General features: G+C 48.3%; 6 protein-coding genes across 6 annotated transcripts; 4 read left to right on the top strand and 2 right to left on the bottom strand.

The window, feature by feature from the left end:
- Positions 1-3,162: 3,162 nt before the first annotated feature.
- On the top strand, positions 3,163-4,060 carry F4812DRAFT_462888 (uncharacterized protein; the record flags this gene model as incomplete). Its single annotated transcript, XM_047938114.1, has 4 exons — positions 3,163-3,214; positions 3,274-3,437; positions 3,495-3,924; positions 4,011-4,060. The coding sequence occupies 4 exons, from the start codon at positions 3,163-3,165 to the stop codon at positions 4,058-4,060; spliced, it is 696 nt and encodes a 231-aa protein (XP_047786453.1).
- Positions 4,061-5,466: 1,406 nt separating this feature from the next.
- On the top strand, positions 5,467-7,702 carry F4812DRAFT_213221 (glycoside hydrolase family 79 protein). Its single transcript, XM_047930365.1, has one exon. The coding sequence runs from the start codon at positions 5,811-5,813 to the stop codon at positions 7,455-7,457; it is 1,647 nt and encodes a 548-aa protein (XP_047786452.1). The 5' UTR covers positions 5,467-5,810; the 3' UTR covers positions 7,458-7,702.
- Positions 7,703-12,673: 4,971 nt separating this feature from the next.
- Positions 12,674-16,091, top strand: F4812DRAFT_213096 (CAMK/CAMK1 protein kinase). Its single transcript, XM_047930364.1, has 5 exons — positions 12,674-12,945; positions 13,254-13,738; positions 13,867-13,917; positions 14,116-14,360; positions 14,534-16,091. Exons 1-5 carry the CDS (start codon positions 12,906-12,908, stop codon positions 15,579-15,581), a joined length of 1,869 nt encoding a protein of 622 aa, XP_047786451.1. The 5' UTR covers positions 12,674-12,905; the 3' UTR covers positions 15,582-16,091.
- Positions 16,092-16,203: 112 nt separating this feature from the next.
- Positions 16,204-17,908, top strand: F4812DRAFT_468092 (uncharacterized protein; the record flags this gene model as incomplete). Its single annotated transcript, XM_047938738.1, has 2 exons — positions 16,204-17,698; positions 17,730-17,908. Exons 1-2 carry the CDS (start codon positions 16,564-16,566, stop codon positions 17,906-17,908), a joined length of 1,314 nt encoding a protein of 437 aa, XP_047786450.1. The 5' UTR covers positions 16,204-16,563.
- Positions 17,909-18,414: 506 nt separating this feature from the next.
- On the bottom strand, positions 18,415-19,846 carry F4812DRAFT_213077 (putative GPI anchored dioxygenase). Its single transcript, XM_047930363.1, has 3 exons — positions 19,573-19,846; positions 19,354-19,410; positions 18,415-19,281 (listed from the first exon to the last, which is right to left on the bottom strand). The coding sequence occupies exons 1-3, from the start codon at positions 19,778-19,780 to the stop codon at positions 18,431-18,433; spliced, it is 1,116 nt and encodes a 371-aa protein (XP_047786449.1). The 5' UTR covers positions 19,781-19,846; the 3' UTR covers positions 18,415-18,430.
- Positions 19,847-21,463: 1,617 nt separating this feature from the next.
- On the bottom strand, positions 21,464-23,140 carry F4812DRAFT_213044 (alkaline proteinase). Its single transcript, XM_047930362.1, has 2 exons — positions 22,665-23,140; positions 21,464-22,452 (listed from the first exon to the last, which is right to left on the bottom strand). Exons 1-2 carry the CDS (start codon positions 22,968-22,970, stop codon positions 21,532-21,534), a joined length of 1,227 nt encoding a protein of 408 aa, XP_047786448.1. The 5' UTR covers positions 22,971-23,140; the 3' UTR covers positions 21,464-21,531.
- Between the last annotated feature and the right edge of the window lie 4,465 nt (positions 23,141-27,605).

Below are 27,605 nucleotides of genomic sequence, written 5' to 3'. Positions count from 1 at the left end.
TCTTGAATGACTATTGCTGCCACTCTTGTCATTATCCAACAAGCTGCCCCCCAAAAGCTGCGAGAAAGAATCTTCAACACTGGGATGGGGGATAGTTTCTATTAGTAAGGCTGCTGTTTATTTGTAGTATACACATTGGTACTCAACACTCGTGATAGTAGTAAGAGGTAGGTAGGGTCTATGTTCCGCCCAACTGTGTCTTTAACATAGGAATTGCGAATCAAAGTCGTATTTCCTTTAAACGCAGATACTCCTCAAATACATAGGTACCTGATGTAATAATGGTTTGTCGTTCGTATGCCCATTCAGACCATTGGCCGAGCTTTGATTGACAGATTTCTCGAAATGAGCCTCCGACTTCACGGAAACCTACCCGATAAACTATGTCCGTTTACGACTTCTCAGCCACCACCTCCTTTCAATCTTAGACTATCGTGTAACAGAAATATACGATCCAGGACATCTTCCAGGTCTAGAATGGAACGTATGAATAACGCCAGTGTCTTAAGGCCGAAGGAAACATTCGCTTTACTGGGGAATAAAGGCGAGATACATCCATCGCGTTCCACAAGGAGCTGAACGAAGAAATCTAAATTAATGCAGACCTTACCTACGGGAGGAGTCTAATACGATATTGTTCTCGGCATCGAGCCAAGGTTTTTTTTTGTGCGACTGGCTTATCCACCACGGCAGGTAAGCCCCGCGGGAAAGAAGAAGAAAAAAGGAAAAAGGAAAACAGCTAAAGCTCAGCTTCGCCGAGCGGATCGTGCGGAATTCCCGAGCGCCAGGAAGCAGACATTTTCCTCGTGGGGGTCGTGCTTTTGGTACTCGGGACATTTGGTGTACCTAACCTACCTGGTGCCAGATGAAGGAAGCCGTAGCAGACTGCTATGCCAAGCCCCATCGGTTTGAGGGTGAGTGAAAAGATAAGGAGCCGCGACGAACCGAATTGCATTGAGGTTGGAGCAATGAAGTCCCTAGCGCTATAGCAGGTACCACAAGACGCATAGAGCCGTTACCATTCTATACCTGTGACACGAGCGAGAGCCAAACAGAATAGTCGTGAATCAAATAGTACATAATTGGTTGGTCCCAAATTCGAGAGGGGAGTAACACGAAGAAATGCGGCTCAAATGCAGGTGAGGAAAAATCTCTTAAGATGCCACGCCCCCCCACCGAAAGACGCGTGCGGCTGAGACGTTGTTGTATCGCCAAAAGCCGCGTAACATGCTACGACAGCCTAGGCGATCTTACTTGCAGTGTGAATCATGTACCGATCTACCCTAACTTTCACCAAGCTCCTAGGCTTGGATATCATGTTTTAGGGCGAACATTGTTTGCTTGAAGAATATTTGATGCAGAGGTGAAAGGAGAAATAAAGTGAGCTGCATATTGTAATACCTCGCGCACGGCGCATATGAACTTAGTAGCGAAGAGAATGATGGACATGCTGTTTTGCGCAAAGCTTGGCCTTCCTAGGCTTCGCTTCAGGGTTTAACCTCCCTCAAGCTAGTTGCAAGCCTACCTAAGTAGGTACCTAAGGTAGTCAATAATACGGATATTCATCTTATGCCGTCATACACAGTTACGTCATGGGGATATTTGATTCCCGGTGTGTAATTTAGGTCACTTGACGTTCTTTCGGTAAAGGTGATAGCAGACTCATAAGATCGGATCTGGGGTATAGACGACATATCTAGCAGCATGAAGTGTTCTGAATTGTGGGGGCAAGATGGATCAAAATAGTGTCTCCATACTGACGTGGGGTTTGACATAGGAAAGTACAAACTTGCCTTTTAGGTTTGCTTTGTTATGTGTCTGGGCTCTTCGACAGCGAAAAGGGCCTATAGTAACAGGAAAATAATTGCTGTTATTGTGTGACGTCTCCCAACCCCATGGAGATAGAAATGCATTGCTGCGACAGAAACGAATCGGATATGTACCGAGTGTAAAAGTGAGCGAGCGACCTTATTGGGATAGGCTCACGACGTGTCAAGTATTACACGTTTCACCCTTCAAAACCTCGACCCCGATGAAAGGGACAAATGTAGTGTTAGGCTCGGACATATCTACTGGGTGACAACTGCCTTAATGACAGACTGTAGCAGGCCAACTAGATATCTGTTTAAGTAGGCAGAAACTGGTCATTTAGCTAGTGGATGTATGCGTTGCTGTATACCGGGTAACGGAAGAGAGGACGCCTTATATGAAATAAAAATATATCGAGGCTAACCATGATTGAGCAGTGCCACGAATGGGTGAATTCTGAAACTAGAGAAAACTCATATAGGCCGAATGGTGACGTACTAGGAGGATGTGTATTCGTCGCATCAAATCTAAGTACGACCAGGGCGTATCTAGAAGGGGGTTGTGACATGGTACGGTAATGAAAAATCAAAGTGATGCATGAGAGTGAGGGTGTGAGAAAATGAATATCAGGTACATATCCGAGCGGCAATAGTGTAACGCTCTTAGGACTCGCAAGGCCTAACCATGGGTCCTTAGTCTCTTGATCCTCCGAACATGAAATAATAGGAAGCCTTCAATAAGGCAACCTAGGCTAGCCATATTCCATAACCCGCTGCCTAGTAGCACAACACGTGGTCTGTAGGACTTGATCATCGGGAGCCAGACACTACACGGCATCAGCAATGTTTGAGCGGGTTTTAACCCTCAGTAAAGAGTCGGGTCGAGAAATTGCTGTGGGTGGGAAAGAATAAGTCTTCGGTCGGGACTTGGGAGATGCGTGTTAGATTGGTGGTAGTTGCACCTTAACACCTGATTGGCCATGAGTTTTCCTCTTGACCAGACATGATTGGGTAACTAGGAAAGGGAAGCAGGGGTAGGTGTGCCGTACTGCCTCGACATCTCTACATAAATGCCCACTCCCTCCTCTACCCTCCTCTTCCATTTTTCCCTCTCCATATACCATTTATCAATTGCCATCAAATAGTGGCCCATAAAACGTCGAACTCGTCGCGGTCCATCTAAATTAAGGCGAAGACCCCTGATATAAACCAATTCGACGATATTATAACCGTTAAAACGTGAGTCCAGTCATGTCGGAGGCCTTCCGTGTTCCTCTTATTGATAAGCATCCTAGATATTCGTAAGGGTTAAGTAACGACTCGCTGCCCAAATTCTTAGACAACTTTCAACGCTATGGATGACTTTGCCCGTCTTCCACGTGACCAAAAGGCTGCCTGGACTTCATGTAGGACTCGACCCTGAACGCTGTTCGGGGTGTGCCTATCATAAACTGACAAGTGACAGATGATATGGCGCCACATAATTCTCGACCTTCCTCCCGAGAATCTTGGTCCAGGCATTCCCAACCATATGACTATCGGACCTCAAGTAACGGATATAGTGGGACATCGCATAGGCGCAATCAGGATTCTGTGAACGGAAGCCAACACCATCAGTTGCCATTAATCGTAAGCCAGTTAATCCATTTGATGCTTGGAGCCTGAGCGCATACTAATTGAGACCAGCGCTATAATCACGACTTTTTGCTGTTTGATGATAAACCGTCATCCGTCGCTTATCCCGTCTCTTCGGAGAGTCAGCGGGGGCATAGACAGGTAACCCGAATGGCCCACAACGATCAAGACACAGTTGCTTCGAGTATCGCACATAGTCGTTCTCATCGCGAGAGCGGTTATGCCACGTCAAAAAGCTCTAAGAATGGAGATGTCTCTGATGAGGTCTGGCATCGATCTAGCCATAAAGACAGGTATCAGGTGCCAGTCCCGCCGAAGGCTCCCAGGATTCCAAGACTCCCAACGCCTGATTTCGACGACATGGACTATAGTGAGTTCGATTTATCGAACCATCAATTCTGCGCATGCTGCGGGAAGAATGGTGGTTTCGGGGGAGAGTCTCGACGAGGTGAATGTACTGCAGCAAAGATGGGAAGGCGGGGTAGGTCTCCTCATTCCATTCCTTCTCTGATCTTTGGCCTTGTCCACGAAATATCGCACAGAGTTTATAGGCTGACAAAACTCAAGTGCTCGAAGCGAAGGCTTATATTGCATATAAGGACAAGCAGGCTCGATGAAATGAGGGTTTCCTAATCTACCCTGTGTATAAATTTGACCGAACCGGGCTACTCCAAGGGATATTATTACTTGGATATCATAAACCTAGGACAACCCGGCCTGCACACGGTAATGGCTACATGCAAGTGCCGTATCGATATATATTCCTCTTGAGCGACACGAAGCCTACACCATAAGGTGTTCGACAGAGTCAGAGAAGCAATTGCAGCCACCGTAAGTCCATTTCACCGACTGCGGGCTGCCTTATACGGCTCGCAACAGCCCCGCAATTTCTCGATGGTGTAGTTCTGATGCTGTGGTGCAGGAAAATGAGGTGGTCGGTTTATAAGAAGTATAACTAATATATGGCGTACTATACGAGAGACGCAAATTATTATCGGAACTTTTAAGACGTATGGATGGGCTGTATTATCGAACGCCAGACATTATTTTATTGTATTGTAGATGTGGTGAGGTAAGACGAGAGGGGATGAGAGAGATGATGAGGGAGGATGAGTTGAAGTCCGGTTAGGGTTCCAATTGGGTAAGCTTGTGGCTAGTGCGGCTAAACTCCATAGCCACAGTCAGATCCCATTCAAACATACATATTTCTTATATATACATGTACCTAGGTACCTCACTTAATTCCACTATGCACCTTAGGCAGCCAACGAAACTTGAATAATTATTATCACATACCTTCCAATTATTCCCATTAACCACTTTATACATGGAACGCCGACAATCCAGAAAGCACAAGTTTGCAATCAACAAATTTCAATAAAACGTAGTGTTCTAAGAGGCCTAGATGTACGATCCATAGAGATGACGAGACTATAGTATCAGGTGGTGAATAATCTATTCTATCTCTGAGTCCTAGGTTAGTTATAGGTACTTCTCTCTCGATCAAGTTCTATTAAACCTTGACACCCAAGACCCCGTCATGGAACCCGTTAATACGTACAACAGGTAAAGTTCTTCAACGTTTATAAGAACTAGGACTACGCACATCCGACACCTAAATCGTATACAGATTACGACGCTCTCGATGTGCAAATATGCGTAGACACACAGTGATCCCATCGTGTTCCTATATGCAGGTAGTATTAGATGCCTAGTTAGGACTATTCATACCTGAGCAACGGCCCACAACGTCAAAGCTCCCAAGCCTAACTCTACGCTCAGCTACCAGAGGGCCTAAGGAGGCTCCAGGACCAATAAAGCCAATGAAGCCAATGAAGATCATCAGACTATCGTGAGAAAAAGTCAAGTCGGCTTGCTTGTCTGGCCCTGCCTAATCTTGCCCCAGCACCCCGCAATCCTACCGTAAACCGGGTAATTGTCCAGTCTCAACCCTCCCTCCCCGAGAGCCGAGCTACACTCATTCGACCCATCCAGCACATCATTTACACCAACTTCATCGCATGCCGATTTAGCTTCGCGTATGCTGTTTTTCGTGGACTACCAACTCCAAGACTAAGAGTGGGGAATTTTGCCTTACAATCTCGCTATATGCACTCTATGCCTTTACTGACCCGTAACTTATAGTTAATGGTTTGGTTAATCCTTGCTAAAATGCTTGTAACCAAGCGAGATGTTGCGATGCAACTTTGAGTCGTCCCCAACAGGCTCTTAGGGAAGCGTGACATTCCGTGGTCTGGTTTGAGGATGTATTTATAGAGGATCTCTCATTCCGCCTGGATCTCTCCTGCCTTAGATAGCCTTTCAACTTCACTTCGAAGTGCTGAAGTTGCCAACTGAATAGACAATATGAGGTCGCAAAACCCGAGACGGGCCTCTTTACTCCTCGCACTCGTGGGACTTGGACCAGCAGCAATACTCGCCCGAGATAGCGCCTCATTCTCCGTTAAGATTCCCGCGCTAGAGGTAGTAGATGCCTCAGACCCCATTGATCCCAGCTTCTGCGGCTTCGCCTTCGAACAAGCATCCTTCGTCCGTTACGCCCAAGATGACAACGGCAAACCCAACGCTTTCTCCAACAACCTCATCAGGGCCGTCACATCACGCACAGGCGGGGCCCCCATCATCCGGCTTGGCGGCACGTCTCCGGACTACGGGAGATATCTCCCGGGCCAAGAGGAGCCGGCGCTGCCCGTCGCCGAGCAAGACAACTACCAGAACATCGGGTTCACAACCATCGGCCCTTCCTACTGGGCTCTGACGCGCAATTTCCCAGGCGCCAAGTATATGGTGCAAGTCCCGCTCGCGACGACCAACGTCAGCGAAACGGTGGCGTGGGCGCAATCGGCCGTGGAGGGCATCGGGCTGGAGAATATCCACTCGATCCAGCCCGGCAACGAGGCGGATCTCTACGCAGACGACTTCTACGGCGAGGGCGGCATCGAGCTGAATCCCCCGGAGTACCAGGGCACGCTCACGAACGAGACGTACGTCGGCAACTGGACGAAATACGTCGACGCGATCCTCGCTGCCGTGGACTTACCTAAAGATCGGCTGTTCTCGGCCTTCGACGTCGCCGCGCACGTGGGCGACGACGCGCACGAAGACGCGTATGTCTTCGACGTAGAGACGTGCTTTAAACTATGCATCGACGCGCGGGGCATCATCAAGGACGTATCGCACCACTACTACCAACGCCAGGCGGGTACGGCGGCCGATCTCGCCTCCGGGCTTATGAACACGACCACGACGCACAACCACCTAGACCAGTTCAGGCGACACGTCGAATGGCTGAAGGAGAACCAGCCCGGGATCCCGTTCGTCCTCAACGAGGTCGGCAACTCGCTTTTCCGGACGAACTCGTACGCGTTCCAAGCGCGCCTCGGCAGCGCCCTCTGGCAGGCCGACTTCTACCTGTACGCGGCGGCCGCGGTCGGCGTCGCCCGCGTCAATTACCAGCAGATCATGCACGCGGGGTACGACCTGTGGCTGCCGGTCGCGAGCGCGGGGGTCGCGCCGCAGGTGTTCGCGAACTTCTACTCGCAGCCGTTCGTCGCGGATTTCCTCGGATGGCCATCCGATACTCAAAAGACCAGGACCGGGACCAGGGCTGCAAAGCTGGATATCACCGGCGATAGCAGCGTTCCTCCGAACCTGGCTGTGTATGCTGCTTACGAAGGCAACGAGGCGAGCAGGATCGCGGTGACCAATTTGGACTATTGGAATTTGACGTCGTCGGGTTGGGAGAGGCCGAGCGTTACGCTTCAGCTGCAGGTTCCGCGGGACGTGCAGGTGGTCACGGTGTATCATTTGAATAGCCCCCTGGGCGCTGGTGCCGCTGCCGATAGTATTACGTATGGAGGTAGCCAGTGGACGTACGAGAGTCTTGGGGAGGAAGTTAGGGATGTGAGGAATGATACTGAGCAGATTGCTGTTGAGAATGGGGTTGTGGGGGTCACTGTACAGAGTAGTGAGGCAGTCCTCGTTTGGCTGTGAAGATATCATATAGGTTCGAATTTCTATTAGAGGTACCTATATAACCTGGGGTAATGTTCAATACAAAGACTTCTATTTTTATCACTTACTACGCTTCCCTTGCAAGCCAGTATTGGATGAGGCCTTGTTAGCACTTATCAACCTCCGGGTATCGTCTAATAGAGACGATTATTCCAGACCCCTATAAAGTATTTTTCAGCCATCCACGATTAAACATGTATTTATACCTAAAGCTTAGCCGTACCTACAAGATTAGCTTAACCAACTACCTAGTACTATACTAAGTTTGAGCGTATCTTATAACAGGTAGGTACCTATAGATAAACTCCTACCTATCTCTTAGCTACGAGACAAATAAATAAATAAATGAGAAACAATATCGGGAGTTAAGCTAATCAGGGACGCGGCTCAGAGGAGGCACTGCTCGTACAAACCTCTTGGCCAATCCTGTAGGAATAGGTTTCTCGTGGACATTGCGAGCCATCCCGAGTTTCGAACCCGTCTTACCATTCCATTCCATTCTCTCGAAGCTCGTGACATTGTGGCAAGTAATATTATATAATTTCAGCCTCAAGATTAGGTTCATTGCAAATAAACAGGGTTTCGACATAGATCCCTAGGTATATATTACCTACGTCTTACTAACGGCAGATAATGGCAAACTGCAAGGGAAGATATCTTATGGTTGGAGGTTGGATGTTGTCCTGACCCAACACGAAGTCGATACTACCTAGATACAGTGTTTTAGCCTATGTCATGAGGACCATGCAGAAGACCTTCACAAGACCAACTCCGTCATTGTCCGTTTGCGTAATATCGATGACACAGTATAATTGGACAGCTCCAAGACAATAAATTAGTAATCCCCCTTGTGAGGTAATCTGTCCGTGCAGATTCAGCTTTCAGGGTCCAAGCTGCCAAGTTACGTCATAAACCCATGACGTAATGACGCCTGAGGGAGAAAAGGTGTTATCGAATCTAGGTGGTGTTGAGTGATGCTGGTGGTGTAAGCTTGAATACTGTGTCTACTATAATTAATTACTATGGTCTGACTGTTGCAATGGGGTTTAAGGCTAAACAATAAATAATAAAAATAGTCTTTAATATCTTAGGTAAGTAAAGAGTAAGTTTTCATTGAACCATTCTAGATTGCTTCGTCACAACCCCCAGAAGACAGTTCGGTTATAAACAGAGTCTGGCGGATCCAGTTCGAACTGTCGGGAGAGATACCTACTACTATGTTCTTAAGATAGAATAGGAAGTATGTAATATTTGAACCAACAGTGTAACCCTAAGCCTGGATTTTAAGGATCGAAGTAGCAGATGTACATTTGGCGATGTGGGATTCTTGTTGCCCTCGGGTAGATTCTACACGTGCGTCGGTACCTATCAATGTTTACCTTTGGTCCTAGGTTCCAAGCAAGTGTTGGAGAACCGATGGGAAAACCGGCTCGAACGTAGTCTTCTCCAAAAGGACCAAAGGAGGTTATCTTACTAATAGCCAACAGCGAGGAGCATTTCTCCCTGTTGGTTCAGGATTGCCGGCTTCTAATTTGCGGATAAGATTCATCCCCGTCGTTAGCCAGCCAGCCAGGCCAGGACCGGCTACTTTTTGATTACTTGTGGCCTCCTATGTCATGGCGCCTATGACGGTTTGGCCGTTTGACCCGGCTCGACCCGTAACCTAATAGGCCCTACCCAATAAGCAATGGCTTGATGCCGTAACTGATCTGGAGAGGTTCGATCTCGCTGACGTATGCGGGACACCCCCGCATGAGCTAGCTGATGCTACGATACCGAGGATCAGCACTGATATATCGTCAAAAGAGAAAGGGCTAAGAATCCTGATGATGTACGAGATGCTACCGAGCGGGAGTAATGGAGCACATCGAAGTTGAAGGGGTGATGGTGCCGTTTCAAGATACGTCGCACGACAGCTGCATTCTTGAGCTGGTTCGTTCAACTAAAACGTAATTGGGATGGCCTCAATATGTTTTTTTGTTCTGTTTTTGTTTTGTTTTGTTTAGTTAATTAGTGCCTAAGCTAGAGGTAGTAATAATATTAGTTACTAGTAAAAGGAAGGTATTGATGTCTTAACCTAGAACCTAGGCTAGGTACTTGCTGTGAACAGAGTTTTGCTTGGGAAAACTTGGTTTTCTTTTTTTACTTTCCTTCTTTTTTGTTAACAAACGAGGCTCCAAGGCTGAAAAAAAAGGGACGAGAACTTTCTTGAAGATTGACGCCCGATAAATTTCTATTATATCAATAGCCTTGCAGATAGCCCAACGAACCTGTTAAATTTTAAATCAATACGGAGCCGGACGCTATACGACAAGGCTCCCCGTCAGCTATATTGAAGTTTCTGAGTCGTCATTGGCCTAACACTAGATCTGCCAAAAAAGGTGTAGCGAATGGGGAGGGTCCTTCTGGGGGAACCGATGATGATTTTGGGTCCCTTGGATCACGTTACGAGGTAATTGGTTCCTGCGCTGCCAGTTCCCAGGAAAGTACGGAATAAGTGGAGATTGGGAAAGCGAAATTCAAAGGGCGAAGTGGGGTGGGCTGAGAAATGACGCTACATCATACGTCATAGAGCATTCTTTTTTTTTTTAGTCCGGGTCCCTAGTTTGAAAGTACCTAGGTAGTCATGGATTGTGATGGAACCATGCATCAACTTGGTGTTTTTTCTTCCCTTGCAAGACATTGGAACCCCCCGGAGACAAACCCCAAGTACCTAGATAAGCGGGACCTGTAGAACAAAAGAAATAAACTCCTATCTGTCTTATTTCAAGTACTTTCTCATTCACACGTTAAAGACAATATGAGACCTTGTAATACAGCACAACCACAACGACATCACGTTGTGCTAAGGCTGATTTTAGTAGTGAGTTGGGCTGGGCTAGAGAGGTTAATACCATAGTAATAAATTTAGGTACAGGTACAATACTTACCTCAGATGTAACCTTAAAGTACCTATATAGTACTTTTTTTGTTGGGCACCTCTGTTTAGGTATATATTGTACATATAAGTGGTTAATTTAAGGAGTTGAAGATGAGGCTTTGTTCTTAGGTGGGAATCGGGTGCGCCATAGGTAAAATGTGACTGAAGCCCTTTCATGCCACGTATTTTCACGGAAATGCGATTCGGGAACCAGCAAGACCAGCAACACCTATTCGACTCTAATTTGAGATGTGAAAAATAGAAAGGCCGTATTATTTTGTTTGTAATAAATGACAAAAGTATGGAAGACATAGGAACTTCTCCCCCACATAGAAAACTTGAAAGTTCCCACAACGCAATTGTGGGATATGCTATTATGGGTAGATACTAGGTTAGGTAGGTATAAGTATGTAGACGGTAGACGCTAGACGCTGCGGGATATCGGTCGTTAATTGATTAGTATATTTTAAGTGACCATCTTAAGTTGCCGGCGTCTTCTTGGCTGCGGATTGTAAGTTTGCTTTCTGGTGATACCGTGCTCCATCTCCGATTCTGACAGAAGTGATGATGGAAAGTTGTTATGCGTGATACTGCACCTATCTCTATTTAGTTATCTGAATACGGATAGGTCGTGAGACTTTCCGAAATTCGACTGGATGATAAATGTCGGTACTTGAGTGTATGATGTAGATATCTAGAATATCAAATTGCAATTCCTTAGCAGATTAACTAACTACTACCTAGTTCTAGGTGGCATTCTTCTTTGCAGGTAAACCGTACCATGCTGCCATGCTGCCATGCTACCACCACCTAGGTACCCGATGTACCTAGATAGGTAGGTACCTCATACAAGTACATGGTCCCCGCATACACCGGTTAACTTGATTCGTCGCTTTGTCCTACCTCGTGCCAGATTAAGCAATGTCGGATAGTCAGCTTGCCCGGCTCGCCTGCTCCTTCATACATATATCGTACATGAATGGTACAATGCATGCGCCTTTTGTATATTTTGTAGCTGGGTCTCGAACAGGTTTCGTCATCATCTGAAGTAAATTGCCCGGCATGCAACCTGGCAGCCTGGTTTTTTTTTTTTTATTTTATTTTTTACACTAAATTCCAGAACATTGGACTCCGTAGGTAATGCTAAAAACTTTCGTGGCGAAAACAGGGTATTTCGCTACCAGCTTAGAATAACATTCATGTACGGTGCATATGTGCCATACCTTATGGACCTTAACTATTTAAGTATAAATACACTATCCGCGTAGCTATTTATATATCTTTTTAAGTACCGAATACTTACACAGATGGTTTAAGCTCAACAGTTAGGTACGTCTGGATACGCTAAAAGCGCACTAGCGCACTAGCCCACTACATCATCAGGTGACATCGATCTCGGATACAAGCACTGCTTGTAGCACTAAACAAGGTCCTTAACCATGGCAAATGAGGTACAGTGAGGTACGTAGTGTCTTCGATGTCACCGTTTAACCATTCGCGCAGTTCAGTCGTCATTTCTCCCACCTTTTCTTCTTCTTTCTTCGATAATTCCATCTTCCCACCCCAGAAACACAACGCCGGGTCAAACTTTTACTACTGCACCACCACTTTTTAGATCACATATCTTTTTTATTTTTATTTTTTATATTCTATTCTTACTAGGGGAATTTTTTAAATCTTGGTTATTTTTTTTTTTTTTCATAAACCTACCTGACTCAACCATTATACCTATAACCTATAACCTACAACCTTACTACGTTTAGACAAATCCCTATCCCTATGAGAACGGCTTTATTTTCTGTCCTATCTACTACTTAGCATTGAAGAGAGAAAGGCATTTTCGAACATTGCGAATTGCAACCGTTGCCAACATTAGAAGGAGAGCCATATCCTGCACGATAGAAAATTTTGTGACTTGCATTACAGCGAAAGAGAAGATAGCAAATTCTACGTTTTGCAGCGCACTCCCCGCCGAACCTAACATTACATACTTTTGTTACTTTCTTGTGACAAATCAAAGGCAATCCAAATTCAACTCCCATCCGGAATAAGAATTAAAGGTCTTCCATCCTCCATCCAAACCAAAGTTGTCGTTCCTCGTTTGAGTTATCTAGGATCGCACATAAGCATAGGCTTAGGCTAGGTACATTACCGAAAGCAAAGAATCGCCAACTAAATCCTCGCCTTCCGGTAGACTCCCGCTATTCGTCATCTTTACTGTTCACCTCCATACCTGCACTGGGTTACCCTTACCTTGACCTCTAAAAAAAAAAAGAAAAAAGAGCGGACCTGACCAATTCGTGGACGGCACCTGTTTCTGCACTTGAGTTTGTTTGGTTCGAATTTGAAACAACCCGCGGGCTTGGAACCAGTGGTGCTTTCGAGGTTTTTATTTTTATTTATTGTCTCGCAAAGGAGAGAGACACGAGACACGGGAAGAAGAAGAGTGGGAAGTGGGAAATAATAACCCATAAGGTGCATCTTGGGTGTGACATCCAGTAACCAAAATGTCTACAATCCAACAGCTTAAGAATTTCATCCGCCATGGTACGCCTTTCCCTCGTCCCACCCTTCCGCTGTTTCTTACTTCTGTCTACCTTGCTTTCCACGCGTTTCCTTGGGTGCATTTTATTTGTTTTCTTCTTTGCACAAATTTCTATTAATTATCCCATTCGTTTTTGCCTTATAAGTCGTGCATTGTTTTACTCATCTTTTCGGTGCATTTCTTTCCCAAATTTCATATCTGACCCATTTTTGATCCATATATTTCTTAAAACTTCCCTCGATTTGCTGCAACTTATCACATCACCTATCTCTTGGCACATGTCCCGCTAACATTCATCTTCTCCGAACAGGCAAACAGGCCAGGGTAAGCAACTACGAAGAGCCCTCGCGGAAACATGAATATTCTCCCCCGCAACCTGCGCAGCAAAAAGCCATGGGCAACATAAGCGAGCCCGGCCACTCGGCCGGCAACGGTCACCGTCACAATGCCGCTGAAGCCTACTCCGCCCAGCCCGGCGACATACAAAACCCAAGTCGCGTCGCACAGGCCGATGCCGCTGCTGCCCACCATGTCGAAGCTAAGCAGCACGTATCCGGTACCCATTCGAATAAGAGCAGAAGCCGAGTAGACGATACCCATGCCGCAAAGATCGTACAAGAGGAGAACGAGAATAGGAATAGGTTCCCTAAGTATCCCGGTCTAGAAAGATGGGAACTACTTGAGAAGATGGGGGATGGGGCGTTCAGTAATGTTTACCGAGCAAAAGACCTGAAAGGCAATGCTGGCGAAGTTGCTATCAAGGTCGTCCGAAAATTCGAGATGAACAACATGCAGGTGAGTTTCTCTGGCGGTTGAGTTTGTGTTGTCAACTTAGTCGTTTCTTCTTTCGGCTCGCCATTTGCGTTTCTCTTTTCAGCAAATTTATGTTTCCCTTTGCCAACCATTTGGGGTTCGAATTATAGGGTAATAAGCATCTCCATCCGGACTTCAAAAAGGTTCCTAAGGCAGCAGAGGTGCGATGATATTCCTTTCTTTTGTCTGATCTAACAGCTATGTCCTCTGGCTACCTCTAATCCATCTTTTTACATTTATAACATTTCTATGCATTTTATCTTTCTCTCTCGCGCTCTTCCGCCTAACTATCGTCTTATCGCATCATACTTTACGTATTCCCAATCTAGGAACTGGCAAAGCTAACAAACCCATTACAGCGAGCGAATATACTGAAAGAAGTCCAAATCATGCGCCAGTTGGATCATCCAAATATCATCAAGCTTGTTGACTTTTCCGAGTCCAAGCAGTATTATTATATTATCCTGGAGCTGGCACCCGGCGGAGAGCTCTTCCACCAGATCGTTCGCCTCACCTATTTCAGTGAAGATCTTTCGAGACACGTCATCGTTCAAGTCGCAAAAGCCCTCGAGTTCCTTCACGAAGAGAAGGGTGTTGTGCACCGGTAAGTAAATAACACCGGGTCGGTCAGCTGCGAGCCTCGAACCTACCTTCCCATAGCACCACTCAGTTGCCCGTCCAAGGGTGCACTGAGACGGCCATATCAGGTGGCGGTTACGTCACTGAACGTCCTAATATTTGGTCCCTGCATCAGCCGACTGACATGTGAGATAATAGTGACATCAAACCCGAGAATATCTTATTCAGTCCGATACCGTTCGTCCCATCAAAGAACCCCAAGCCAACGCAGCCTGGCGACGAAGATAAGGTCGACGAAGGCGAATTCATAAAAGGAGTTGGTGCAGGAGGGATTGGCCAGATCAAAATTGCCGATTTTGGCTTGTCAAAGATTGTATGGGATGACCAAACCATGACGCCTTGCGGCACAGTTGGCTATACAGCCCCTGAGATAGTCAAGGATGAGCGTTACTCCAAGTCGGTGGATATGTGGGCCCTCGGCTGCGTATTATACACGTTATTATGCGGCTTTCCGCCCTTCTACGACGAAAGCATAGAGGTTCTTACGGAGAAGGTTGCTAAGGGTCAATACACTTTCTTATCACCATGGTGGGACGACATCTCCAAGTCTGCTCAAGATTTAATAACCCATCTTCTCTGCGTCGACCCTGACGAGCGTTATACGATCAGAGAATTTCTGAGCCATCCGTGGATACAAGGATCCGGTCCTACGCCTCGTGACGAGAAGAAGCAGACGAATACAGAAGCCCTACGCGCATTCGACACCGGACGACTCATCGACGGCGAGCGTCGCATGGATTTCCGATCACCTGGTGCGGTGAACCTCCGAGAGATTTTCGATGTTGGATACTCTGTACATCGACAGGAAGAGGAAGCCAAGCGGAGAAAGCAGATCGGCGCCAAGGGTGCTGCACCGTCGCGACTGGCTGGTCTTCACGAAGATTCCGAAGAGGAGAAATCGGACCCAGAATACGTTCATAAAGCTGAGGCACAATCGCTGGAGCAAAGCATGCGCAAGACGCATCTTGGCAAGGAGCATGAACGCGGCCGAGCGCAGGAACGACAAGCCGACAGAGAGCAGAGAGGATATGGGCAGCACAGCGCTACTGTGGCTCAAGCTGCCCGACAGCAGGTTCGTGATCGACATAAGCAGCGAGGAGCCTTTGAACTCAACCTGGACGGGGCGACGTTACTCGGTAGGCGAGCGGGAAAGACTTCTGCAGCTGCTAGCGTCGGGAGCTTATAGGATAAGACAACCGACAAGCAGAAGGATGATACCAAGCGGAGACTTGAGCATGAAAATCGTTAGCATTAAGTTGTTGATTCTAAGAACATCTGGACTGAGTTTCTCAAACAAGCGCGGAGAACGGATTTCGGAGGCATTGAAGCATGTGATATTGGTTTGAATGAACAATACGGGGGAGTTCTTGTGGCTTTTTGTCTTTTTGCACCATTGATCCGCAGCGCTTCACACATAGGACTAGGCGTTCCCGGAATCGAGATACATATTTCGCCCTGTTCAATTGATGGGGGTTTAACGTGAATAGTAATAATGTCGTCCCTACATTCTTCGCTATGGTAAATTTGGTCTGGCCGTTTTCGGTATTGGCTCTCCAATCCTATAGATTGCTGTGCTAGTCTCCCTTCGTAGTATATTGGCGGCACATCGCCTGTGACTACCTAGCCCTTCCTACTGGATTTGAGACATGCTGGCTCATTAGTGTAGCACACCCCTATTGTACGCAACCGAATTAGGTGCTCGGGTCCCTGAATCGTGCAGTTTGCCCTCGCTAGGGATCGTCAGGAACTCGAAACCGTCTTTTTCTAATTAAGTGGTTTCTATAATCGCCATTTACAGAGCTGCTGTGGTCTAGTGTTAGCCGTATAAAAGGCGGCCGATCATCCATCGTCTGTAATTTTCACCATATGCGATCACTCATATCTCTATTACCCCATTGCCTCATGCATCCTTATACAACGGAGCATCTAATATTTAATACACAGCCGTATAGGCGACTTCACACTATCGTCAACTTATGACGATTCATATCTTTATACCCCGACTTCGATTTCTAAATATTACTCTCCTTAACCCTCTATACACCTGCCATCCCGCTCGAGTATAATATACTCGACTTATCGAGCTTACCGAAACCTGGAGAATACCATAATATACCCGATAAATTGTTAGGCCGTCAACCAGTAAACATATTAAATCAACTGAAGTCATGGCGAGTTCCCTGACACAGCTGGGTGTCCAGTACATGCCGTCAACAGGAGGATGTATGGTTGATTTGGCTGCCCTACCCTCCCACCTGTTCGACTCTTGCAGCACCTTTCATATCCGCATTCCAGATGTCCAACCACTCGTCGATATCCAGCCAAATATGATCTGCATTAAACCAAGCCAACCGGCTCCAGGCCCGAACGCCGCTATCTACCGCGAGCAGTACATGTATCCGAATGTGGTAGTGCCAACCGACCTTCCTCACGCCGCGCCGCCGAAGAACCACCACAAGCAACAACCGCCACCATCATTCGACGGCCCAGAGAGCCCGAAAGGTTCTCCTCCGAATCATGCGCCAAAACCGTATGATGTTAAGTCTGCGAGCCCACATGAGTCGAGCAATTCACATGACGAGAAAGCGCCGACTCTAGAACGGACTTTGGTGAAGACGACTCATTGGTCTACTTTGACCGCGACCCATACCGCTTCTCCAAGCCCACCTGCACCTCCATCTCCTCACGCCACGCACGTCTTACAGTCAACTGCGGGTGTAGCGACTACTTCTTGCACCACCCACCTGAAAGGTTTCTCAACTTCGACCATCGTCCACATCCCCGCGCCATCTACGCTAACCACAAGGATCATACTCTCATCGGCACCACCGCCTAGTCCCCAACCAGAACCCTCCCACCCCGCAGTCGTACCCCCACCGTTTCCCCTTCCGGAACCAGAACCGGTCCCAGAACCGGAAGTAGCGGGCCCTGTTCCAATTCCGTTGCCGCATCCGATCCCTCACCCGCACCCCATTCCCCATCCTCACCCCATCCCTCATCCTCATCCGGAACCCCTATTCCCTGCCCCTCACCCTCACCCTCACCCCCACCCTCACCTACCCCCTACCCCAGAGTTCTGCGGCCAGTCGTACTTCAAAACCGACGTAACGCACATCTCCACGCTCGACCCGCACGACCTAGACCGGTACCTCACACTCCTCGGGGTCGGGGACGCGGGGCCGGACTTCGACAACAACAACCGATCGGGCTCGGGGCCGGGGCCGGACCTGGAGCACGGCGTCCGGGGGCTCCTGGAGTCGCTGCTCGGGGGCGCGGTGGACGACGACGCGAGCTCGAGTGGTCGTATCGGGTCGCGTGCGGGGTGTCGGTGCAGGAGCTGTGGAGCGCGGAGGCGGGGGCGGGGACCGGGGAGGCGTCTATCCGCTCGGCGGGCTCGCGGGCGGAGTGCGTCCAGGAGTGCGAGAGGCGCGCGATCGGGCTGGCGGCGGGGGGGGGGGGCAGGGTCGCGGAGTGTCCGGGGGCGGCGTGGAGCGGGAGCTTGGAGAGGGATAATTGCCGGTTTTGGACGGGGGGCAGGGACGAGTTCTTGCCGGTGGAGAGGCTGAGGAGTGGGATTTGGTGTATTTGTGATGGGACGGGACGGGATGGGATGGAAAATGGGAAGCGTGGCGCTTGTGGCTTTTTGTTTGTTTGTTTTGGCTTGCTGCTGCTATGTTTTACGAGTGTGAATTCAATCTCAGCGAAAGAAAAAGGCTTTGGGAAATAAATAGTAATACGATATAATCATAATATTTCTAACAGTTTCATGGTAGTTTGGTTGGGTGATATCTTGTAGGATGGACAATAGATCACATATTTACCAAGTGAAGCTTGGACGAGCATCCGAAGTTGAAAAACATAACATCCTTAGATATTCTGGAGCTATGAAGTCTAAAAGAGCTTTATTAGGAAACGATTTGGTTTTATTTTTAACCTCTCATCCCTGGGATGCTTTCTATCTGTTCATGGTATACAGCAGGGCAACCACCTCAGTCCTATCCTAGAGCGATCCATCCCCTCGCACCACCAAAAGTCTCAACCATGCGTCGGCGGCGGGCTAGCAACGGCCCAGAAGTCAAAGGCGGGGTTATCATAGCCGCCTCCCTCCTTCCAGGTCGACGCATACGGGGCGTAATGATCCCAATTCGACGACGTGTTCAGGCCGAGCTCGGCCCAGACGAACAGCCCGTCCTCGAGCTTGTTGCCGAGCAGGATGTAGTTGGGGAAGGGGTCGTACTCGGCCGTCGCGGCGTACCCGGTGAACCAGTCCTGGAGGTTGCTCGTCTTGGGGATGCGGTTGGTGCTGTAGGGCGCGGTGGCCTCGACCGCGTCGCGCAGCGTCTGGTCGAAGAACAGCTGCGAGAGGTGCGCCACCCGGCCGCCCGTGTACGTGCCGTTGGGGAGCACCTCGGAGCCGACGTGCGCGATCAGGTGCTGGTGGGTGGCGCGGCCCTGGTAGTGGCCCGGGAAGACGGTGTCGAAGTTGACGACGCCGTCCCCGTCCACCGGCTGCACGCCCCGCAGGAACGTGGTGCCCAGCCCGCCCTCGCCCCGCGCGCTGACGCCGCTGTACGCCCCCGTCGCGTTGCACGACCACGTGTCGATCAGCACGCCGGCCGCCGGCTCGCACGTCTGCACGTCGATGAACTGCAGCTCCAGGTGCATCGGCACCCCGACCGTGCCCTCCACCACGTCGCTGCGGATGTGCTCCTGGTACACGAAGTACGGCCCGTTGGCGTTGTCCGGCGTCAGCACGCAGCTCGTGTTCGACCCGAAGATGTCCTTGCTGGGCGTCTCCTTGGAAAAGTCTAGCGCGCCCGTCTTGTTGTGCGATAGGGCGGCCCATTTCCTGAGGGATGCCGCGTCACGTCGGTGGAGCCATGGTGCTATGGATAGGAGTTAAATATCGGTCGATTGAATATTAGGGGGGATTGTAATATTGTGGGAAGTGTCCTTACCATCTTCAATGCCTTTATCACGACGAAGCTGCGCGAATTTCTCCGCACGTCGAGCAACTAGTGTAATCAAGTTAGTAACTTTTGTCTCTTATGGAATTCAGGGGTAGGCGGATTGTTGTCTCTGGATTAAGACTTCGTGTAGGTCGATCAATTTTATGTGTATATTGGTGTAAGTGTATATGGGTGTAAAAGACGAGGAAAATGTATGATGATACATACGGGCACGTTCTTTACGAGCTTTTACCGCGGGAGAATTCTGACATGCCTCAAGAGCCCTCGTGTTCATCTTGTTGACGACAAAGGCATTACCCATCTCCTCGAGCGCTTCTCGCTTTCCATACTTTTCTCCCGGGTGTCCGAGGACCGCCAAGGGGTTTAACGTCAATGCAACGGCCAAAGTGGCAGTGAGCGAGGACACGAACACCATTGCGCACCTATTTCTTCCTTTCGGGGGTGAACTAGGCGGGATACGAAGAAGGAAACATAGGCTTCCCGCAAGCAAGACAAAGGGGCTACCACCCCCTTTTTAGCCATCGACAGCGAGAGCACGAAGCTCTTCAACAGGCCATGCTGAGTTCGTCAGCGTTATTTCCTATTTCTCCATTAAGCCCGCCAAGAAGCTCAGCCCACGGCAGACATCGCGGTCCACGGCAGCGACGCCGGCAGTAGGAAACGTCGAAAGAAGGGAACCAATTTAGTAAGAGATATAAATCGAGGTATATAAGACCCCACAGAAAAAATAACAATCAAAAAGCCCCCGTCAAACGGGTCTACTTGTCCTCCCTGGGAGGTCTTAAAGAAGCAAAAAGTCGGACTTTGCGCCATCCAGCAACCATCTTCTCGATGTTGGTTGGGTTGGGAGACCCTTTCCCTCTCTTTTATCCGGTCTTGGACGCCGTCCGCTCTGCCCGATCGAATAGGTAATTTCGCGACGATCCCCTGCCGACCGAGACTCTGGGCATGCGCGCGGCAGGGATAGATGGGCATGACATGGCCACTTTAAGGGGTAGAGAGAGAGAGAAGAAGAAAAAATAGGAAAAAAAATTAACACTAGATAAAATTCTCCTCCTCCCCCAGACTTTCGAATATGAGGCTAAATCTCAAACCGCACCGCATTTCTAAAACGAGGCCCTTGATAGGGCAGCCCCCCATCTGCACCCCAGACTCGTCTATTACCCCAGAGATTGGCCCCTCGCTTCAAAGTCCTGTCCTTCGACGCCAATGGACGGGCTCTGATTATATTAAACTTCACATGCGTGCGCGCGCGCTGGGAGGTTGGAATTACGATATACGATAGTCTTCATTGGACGGCTCCCGGGGTCGTGGATATGGGCGGGTAGGACAAGGCATATGCCGCCTTTTTTTTTTCCTGTTCCTTTCTCTCACAACTACGACAATGTCTGGATGCCGGCGGCATCAAGAGTCACGTTTCATGCGTCTTCCGCTTCTGCAACTTTGCCTGAAGGTACCTAACCCATCTCGTATGGGTTAGGTAGTTGGACGCCTCTTGGCTCGTGCCATCTCAGAAATTGATCTTCATCTACTTTCCTCAGGATCATACCTAGGTAGGTATATAAGCAACCACCACCACGTTGCCGTAATCAGAACGATCGGATCAGGCTAAATATGAGATGCGTGTTTTCTTAGCGCAATAATAATTTACCTCGAGACGGCCTAAGTTCGACGTGTTTGGACCATGTCTCTCTATCCTTTGATTGACTCTGTCCTAGAGCCGTTACAGCCGCCAATGCGGCGGACTGATTGTGGGTTCGGTAAATAACGTTTCTATAAACCTGTCTGTCTACCTGAGGGTAAGTAAGAAGTACAGTACGTACTGCAGTTGAGCTAAGCTCAGAAGGTAATATCCAATGGTATTGTGTTATTATACTAACAGTCAAAATTTAGGGCTGAGTTAAGCTTATCAGGCAGAAAAGGAGAGACACGATGATTCGAAAAAAGTCAAGAGTCGTATTAACTACTGCTAGCCTATTCGAAAAGCGGGTTTTGCCCCCCTTTCTTTACTACTTGGAATTGCATGCTTAGGTGCACATGACAAGTTCTGTGTAAAACCCAGATGATACCAAAAAAAAAGCGTCTCATTGTTAAAGACGCTTAGACGATACAGCCCCCTCAGCTGCTGTCTTCGTCTACAAGTATGTCGGGCGACCGAGCAATGATTTAAGCGCCGTTGCCGTTGTAGATGACGGCATTGACGGTGCCGCTGGGGATACCGGTGAGCTTGCCGGTGGTGTAGAGCGCCTTGATGCGGCTGGTGACGGCGGCGGGGGTGCTGAGGCCCTCGAGAGCGATCAGGTAGAGGGCAAGGCCAGTAACGTGGGGGGTGGCCATCGAGGTGCCGGAGATGGTATTGGTAGCGGTGTTTCCGCCGATCCAGGAGGACAGGACGTCGGTGCCGGGGGCGAAGACGTCGACGACGGAGCCGTAGTTGGAGTAACTGGCGATGCGCCAGCTGGAGTCGATGGCACCGACGGTGATGGCGTTGGCGGCAGAGGCGGGCGAGGTGTTGGCGGCGTCGGTGGCGCTGTTGCCTGCGGCGACGACGGACAGGACACCGGAGCTGAAGGCGGAGTTGACGGCGTTGTTGAAGGCGGAGGAGAAGCCACCGCCTAGGGAAAGGCTGAGGGCGGACTGGCTCTGGCGGTTCTTGCTGATGATGTCGTTGACGGCCCAGTTGTATCCGTCCAGGATGATCGAGGTGGAGCTGCTACTTCCCTGGAAGACCTTGACGGAGAGGATGGTGGCCTGCTTGGCGACGCCGTAGGTGGATCCTCCGATGGTGCCGGCGACGTGAGTGCCGTGGCCGACGGCATCAGCATCGCTGCCGCCGACGGCGTTGTAGGCGAGTGAGGCGCGGCCGCCGAACTGCTGGTGCGTGGCGAGGATACCGGTGTCGATGATGTAGGCGTAGGTGCCCCGGCCGGCGCTGCTGTCGTAGATGTACGAGGTGGAGCCGGAAGTGCGGTGGGAGACGGTGCCGAGACCCCAGGTAGCGCCGCTCTGGGTGGTGAGAGCCTTCTTGGAGAGCTCAGGGGTCTCGTCAACGAGGTAGAAGATCTGGTCCTCCTCAATCTCGGCGACCTGGTATGGATGTTAGCGTATGTGCAGTAGAATATTCGGTTTCTTTTTTTGTTTTTGTTTTTTTTTTGTTTTTTTTTTGTGAGAGGTTAATCGCGTGCTAGAGAATACAACGAGACTGAAGCATCTCTCTCCTCCCCCCCCCTCCACATATTTCCCGATCTGTTTGCAGACCCGCCGCTACGTCCCAAGAAGCTGGAAATGATATGACTTACATCAGGGTGGTTCTTGATCTGCTCAATGGTCTCGGCGTCGAATTCACCGGCGTAGGCGTTGAAGCTGGCGATGTTGTACTCGCGCTCAACACCGGCGGTGTCGCGCTTGTTCAAGCTGCGGGCGTGGACACTGCGGGCCCAGTTGACGTGAGTCTTGAAGGCATCGGTGGAGACACCCTCCTTGAGGGTAACGATGTACTTGTTGGGGATGATTTCCTTCTTCTGCTGGGTAGCAGGAGTAGGAGCAGCAATGGCCGCGGGGAGCAGAGCTCCGAGGAAGAGCGCAAGGCGACGAACGTTGAACATTGTGGACTGTGTGCGAGGGAGTTCAGAAGATGACTGCGGCTTTTGGCTCAGGGCTGTCGAACTTCTCTAAGACATACCAAACGAGAGGGATCAAAGCGTCTTATATAGACGTTTCTTAAACGCCTACGAACTCAGAAAAAAGCCGCCATCGATGGTGACATCTTGCATGTTTCATTACGAGATGGTCTAATGAGGTTCTCGAGGTTGGCAAACTATCTCCGAGCTTCCTGATCAGCCTTAGGATACATGCTAGAGCGCTTAGGAGACGTGGATGAGAGTTACGACGCGATTCGAATACGGAAGGAGGAATAATAAACGCATGCGGGCAGAAACACAGCGCCTATGTGAGTGGTGGTCGATGATTATTAAGACGCCATACTCTACGGCTTGCCATTCGATGCATCGCTGAGCAATAGAAGGTAGGAGAAGGCGGGACAGGCAGGAATTCACTTGGCAATGCGACTTTCAGCTTCACCAGTCAGCTTCAAAGTAAACCAGGAGGCGAAATAATACGGGACGAGACGCAAGAGAGGGCCAGCGGCATTCCTACCTTAAGATAGTTAGACCGAGGTGCGGTTGCTCTGAAGCTATGCGATGGTGTGATAGATGGAGACATCCACCCCTGAGCCTCTACTATATCTATACATCGCTCCAGAGGGCGTCAGCCGCATAGCATAGCTTTGCCGGATCGGCAGGCACCCGCGTGCTTCCCCGGTGGCTTTGTTAAAGTTAGCCATGTAGCCGCTACGATGGGTAAAGATCACCTAGAGATAGCATCGTTTTGAGGCTCGCAATAGCACATAAAATCATGATCTGCGTTGCGACAAGTCGGGGGTTTAGTTTTGAGGGTTCAGATAGAATACCCAGCGATTCGGAAACCCAGCACGACACCGACATCAAACCCCTAAGCGCTGAAGCCTTAGCCTTTCCCCAACCCTGATTCTTGGACCTTCGTGGAGCTGCCTGAGCGACCCGGGTCTTGGGTAGTATCAGATAAGGATACCAGAATCAATAGTACGCAGGTCGTATAGTCAAGCCACCAAGTAGGCCATTCGTCCAATGACATTACGCGAACCATTCATTCGAGCTCTTATCAGAACAGGGCGGGGCTGAGATGGAATGCCAACTCAATCTTGGCAATATAAACTTGGAGGAAGGTCAACTTGTGAGAAAGCCCGTGAGAGACAGGTACGAGGATGACGCCGGTAAACAAGTTGGACGATGAGGATTTTTCGGGAGTTGGAGCTGGGAGCAAGGATATGATGCATAGGTAGTGTGCATAGCATGATCGGAGATTTTGGGTCTGTTTGGCATATCTCAGCGATGGTTTGAGGCGCCAAGGCTGAGCGGACACGGACGGGGGACCATGTTACCCTCTGACGAACGGCGCGATGTAACGCAGGCTAGGCTTCTCTGAACATCAGAGCTTCCGTTTTCGTAATGTGAACCCTGACAGAAACGCATCACGTTCATCACGACAGAATGGCGCAAAATAGGTGAAGCCCGTTACTTGATAGCCTACCTACCTACCTAACCTAGGACCTAGGTACCCAAAGAATGGCATCGTGACACATGGGGATTGCGACAGCGTGGGAGCTCATACGTGACTGAGGTAGGCTATAATTCCTTTGAGACTTTTCTCGTAATGAAAATTGAGGCCTTCCCCGGTCCTCATGGTTCGCAGCGCCGATGCGATGTCACATCAGTCGGAAATGCCGGCCTTGTAAAATAGACTACCGACTCCCCTAAGCACCGGAGTGGGACCGGGCACGAGATTCAACATATTAATTTGTTGCTTACATCTAGCTTACATCTAGTTTACATCTAATGAAGAGATTTTATATGGTGTAATCAATATATGCTATGATGAAATTTAAGGACGAAGAGGTCAGATGAACATTGAACCTATTTCCTCTGTGTAAGTTAATATATATTTACGAACACATGCCATCCGTCTCTCATTCGTTGGCTAGGTATATCCTTGTATATACAAGGTTGAGGATCTATGAACGGTCTATGGCGGTTTGGAGATATTTGCACCTGCCTTGGTACCGGGGATAGGGAATAACGAATAGCATCTAATACCGTCCGATAACCTTTGCCTACATGATATCAGACGTGCCGAGCTTTTTCACTGCCAGAATGCTACGCAGATCCTGATTGGAGAATTTCTCCCGTAAAGAACCTAGGCCGAAATCATTAACAGTTGTATCTTTCGATATTGGCACCCTAACAATTCGTAAGAGTACAATATTACACATAAGTAATAGTCATTAATCATATCTTAACTATCGAAGATTCCAGATTATCAAGATAATCTGTTCAATCTGCTCAACGCGCTCAATGTGTAAGTGGTACGATACACCAGAATATCGTGAATGATCTACATCTTCAGCTGCTTGATACGATTTAACGTGTTCCCCCGCATTCGGTATCGTTTAGCACCCACCTTGTAGACAGGCAGACAGACGGCACAGGTTGTTGACATGCTGACTTGCTATTTACAAAGCAAAGTGAAAAAAAAGGCATACAAACACGTGACGTTAGCTATCTTTCTATCATCGAATTTAACTCGCGAGATGTGCAATAGGTAGCACCTAATATAGGGTGGCCTGTGCGCTGAGAAGTTTTTGATTCCCTTTGTTATTACATTTGTCTCTTTCTCTTCAATTCAACTATTTACCCTCAAACCCTCCAATATAAGACCAAACAACTAGCCAATTGCGCTCTTACAGTGCCCGCCATGAATTGGTAGATTCTATAACAGTTATCAAGGTACCTGCATATATAAAGCTATTGCTTGCATCTATGTCGGCTTTGATTCAAGTCTCATTCAGCCGTTCCTTGGCAGGAACCCAAGGTTGAACCTTAGCCTAAGCTCATCCGCTTCCAGTCCACATGGTCAGGATGTAGATATGCATTGTTTATTGATCATTGTCTAAAAGAATAAGTGATGAATATATGAATACGATCATAGAGTATTAATAATGTTGGTATTTACACCGCTTTCAATACCTATATTCACAATGAATAGTCCCTAACACAAAAAAGAAGATAAATATAACTAAACATAACCTTACGTGGCTCAACTATCGTAAAGAAGTTTTATCTATGAATTGAATATGGGCCTCCTATTTAGTATCGCATTCAATGTTTGGATAGTCATTATCTAGGTACATACCTGTCATGCTATGATGTCCATCCGCTCTAGGGCAAATGGTTATACTGCCCGGAATATAGAATCAGCCCTGGGATTAAATGTACCAATTTCTTGATCATAATTTTATTCTTCCCTATATATTTTCGAACCAAAAATATCATTGAGTGTCTCTCCGTACCCAACATAACATTCCTAGATGTCCTCCTAGAGTGAATACATCCAGAACTTCCAAAAGCTCATATGATATAATGGTCAAGTGAAACTTTTAAGTAGGATGAATAAGTTCAACTACTAGACTATTGCTAACTTGCAGTAGTTGTGTTAAAGAGATCACGTTACGTATGTCGTACATAGAGTGAATACTAGAGACAGTAGCACGTAGAGAGTATAAAGTATACAGTGTAGAGTAGTGATCTACTAGCTCTTGCCCCTTGAGAGACCTTCGAGGGAGCAGCGTGCTCCTTATATGCATCATACCCCTGACAGGTTGATTGACTTAGGTAACGGTGGATTTACGGATGGCACCTACATCTATGGAGATGACAGTATCGAGTTTATTTATCTCATAAACTCATTTAGAGGCCTTAACTTCCCACGGTTGATATCGGCGAAACATATTCAAATTGAATACAGCTCCGACTTACAGTTGGTAGCGTTCCCGTCCTAAGACGACTAAACAATCAGAAAGAAAAAAAAGGCGTACTTCTTCTGTAGAGTCCCACTTCGAAGAATGGGATAAAACATGGGGTTAAAGATAGGTAGGCGACAATATTCGCGACTTTCGGAGTAAGCAAATCGTTGCCTAGCTTCCGAGTGATCATATACGTAAGTTACTCGTTCCGGTACTACTGCCGCCGCCGGAGCTAACGGGATCTGCGGGTATGACGAGAGGACAGAGGAGCCTAAGTTGGTGTTGATACATAGGGAAAAATACCCAGGGCAGGGATAATTTACGCTGAGGATATGCATTAATTGAAATTGACGGCTTTCTTTGACTCTTTTAGTAGTTCATACATGGAGTTTTTCACTAGCCGGAGTGTATAGAAGCGCGGTTAATATTAGGTACTCATATCATATCTGTTAGGGATACCCTAAGACCATAAATATGAAAGTGCCGTACACTAACACAACACATAGCGTGTAGTAGAATTTATTATTAGCAATCTCACATCATATTTTACGACGAGGCTAGATATGCCTATCGATGGCGCATCGAAGGTGACTACTGAAGCGCAATACATAGGAACGTTTCTCCATATGGTCTTCGGGTAGTATGCTGCTCATGTGCATAAACTGACAACAGCGATAATATGGACGACGATGGTATAAGCTGCTTCCGTTCATCGGACATCAACGCCAATCGAAGACGATCTTACACCTGAGATACTACCCCTTTCCGTTCGTGCAGTGTATGGGCAATTTACGAGAAAAGTAGTAACATCAAAAGCTCAAGAGTCTAATACCGACAGTTATTC

This window comes from Daldinia caldariorum (assembly GCF_022478825.1).
Source record: "Daldinia caldariorum strain CBS 122874 unplaced genomic scaffold F4812scaffold_21, whole genome shotgun sequence".
Classification (NCBI taxonomy): domain Eukaryota; kingdom Fungi; phylum Ascomycota; class Sordariomycetes; order Xylariales; family Hypoxylaceae; genus Daldinia; species Daldinia caldariorum.
Note: the sequence above shows the minus strand (reverse complement) of the source record. Positions and strands in the feature narration are given on the sequence as shown.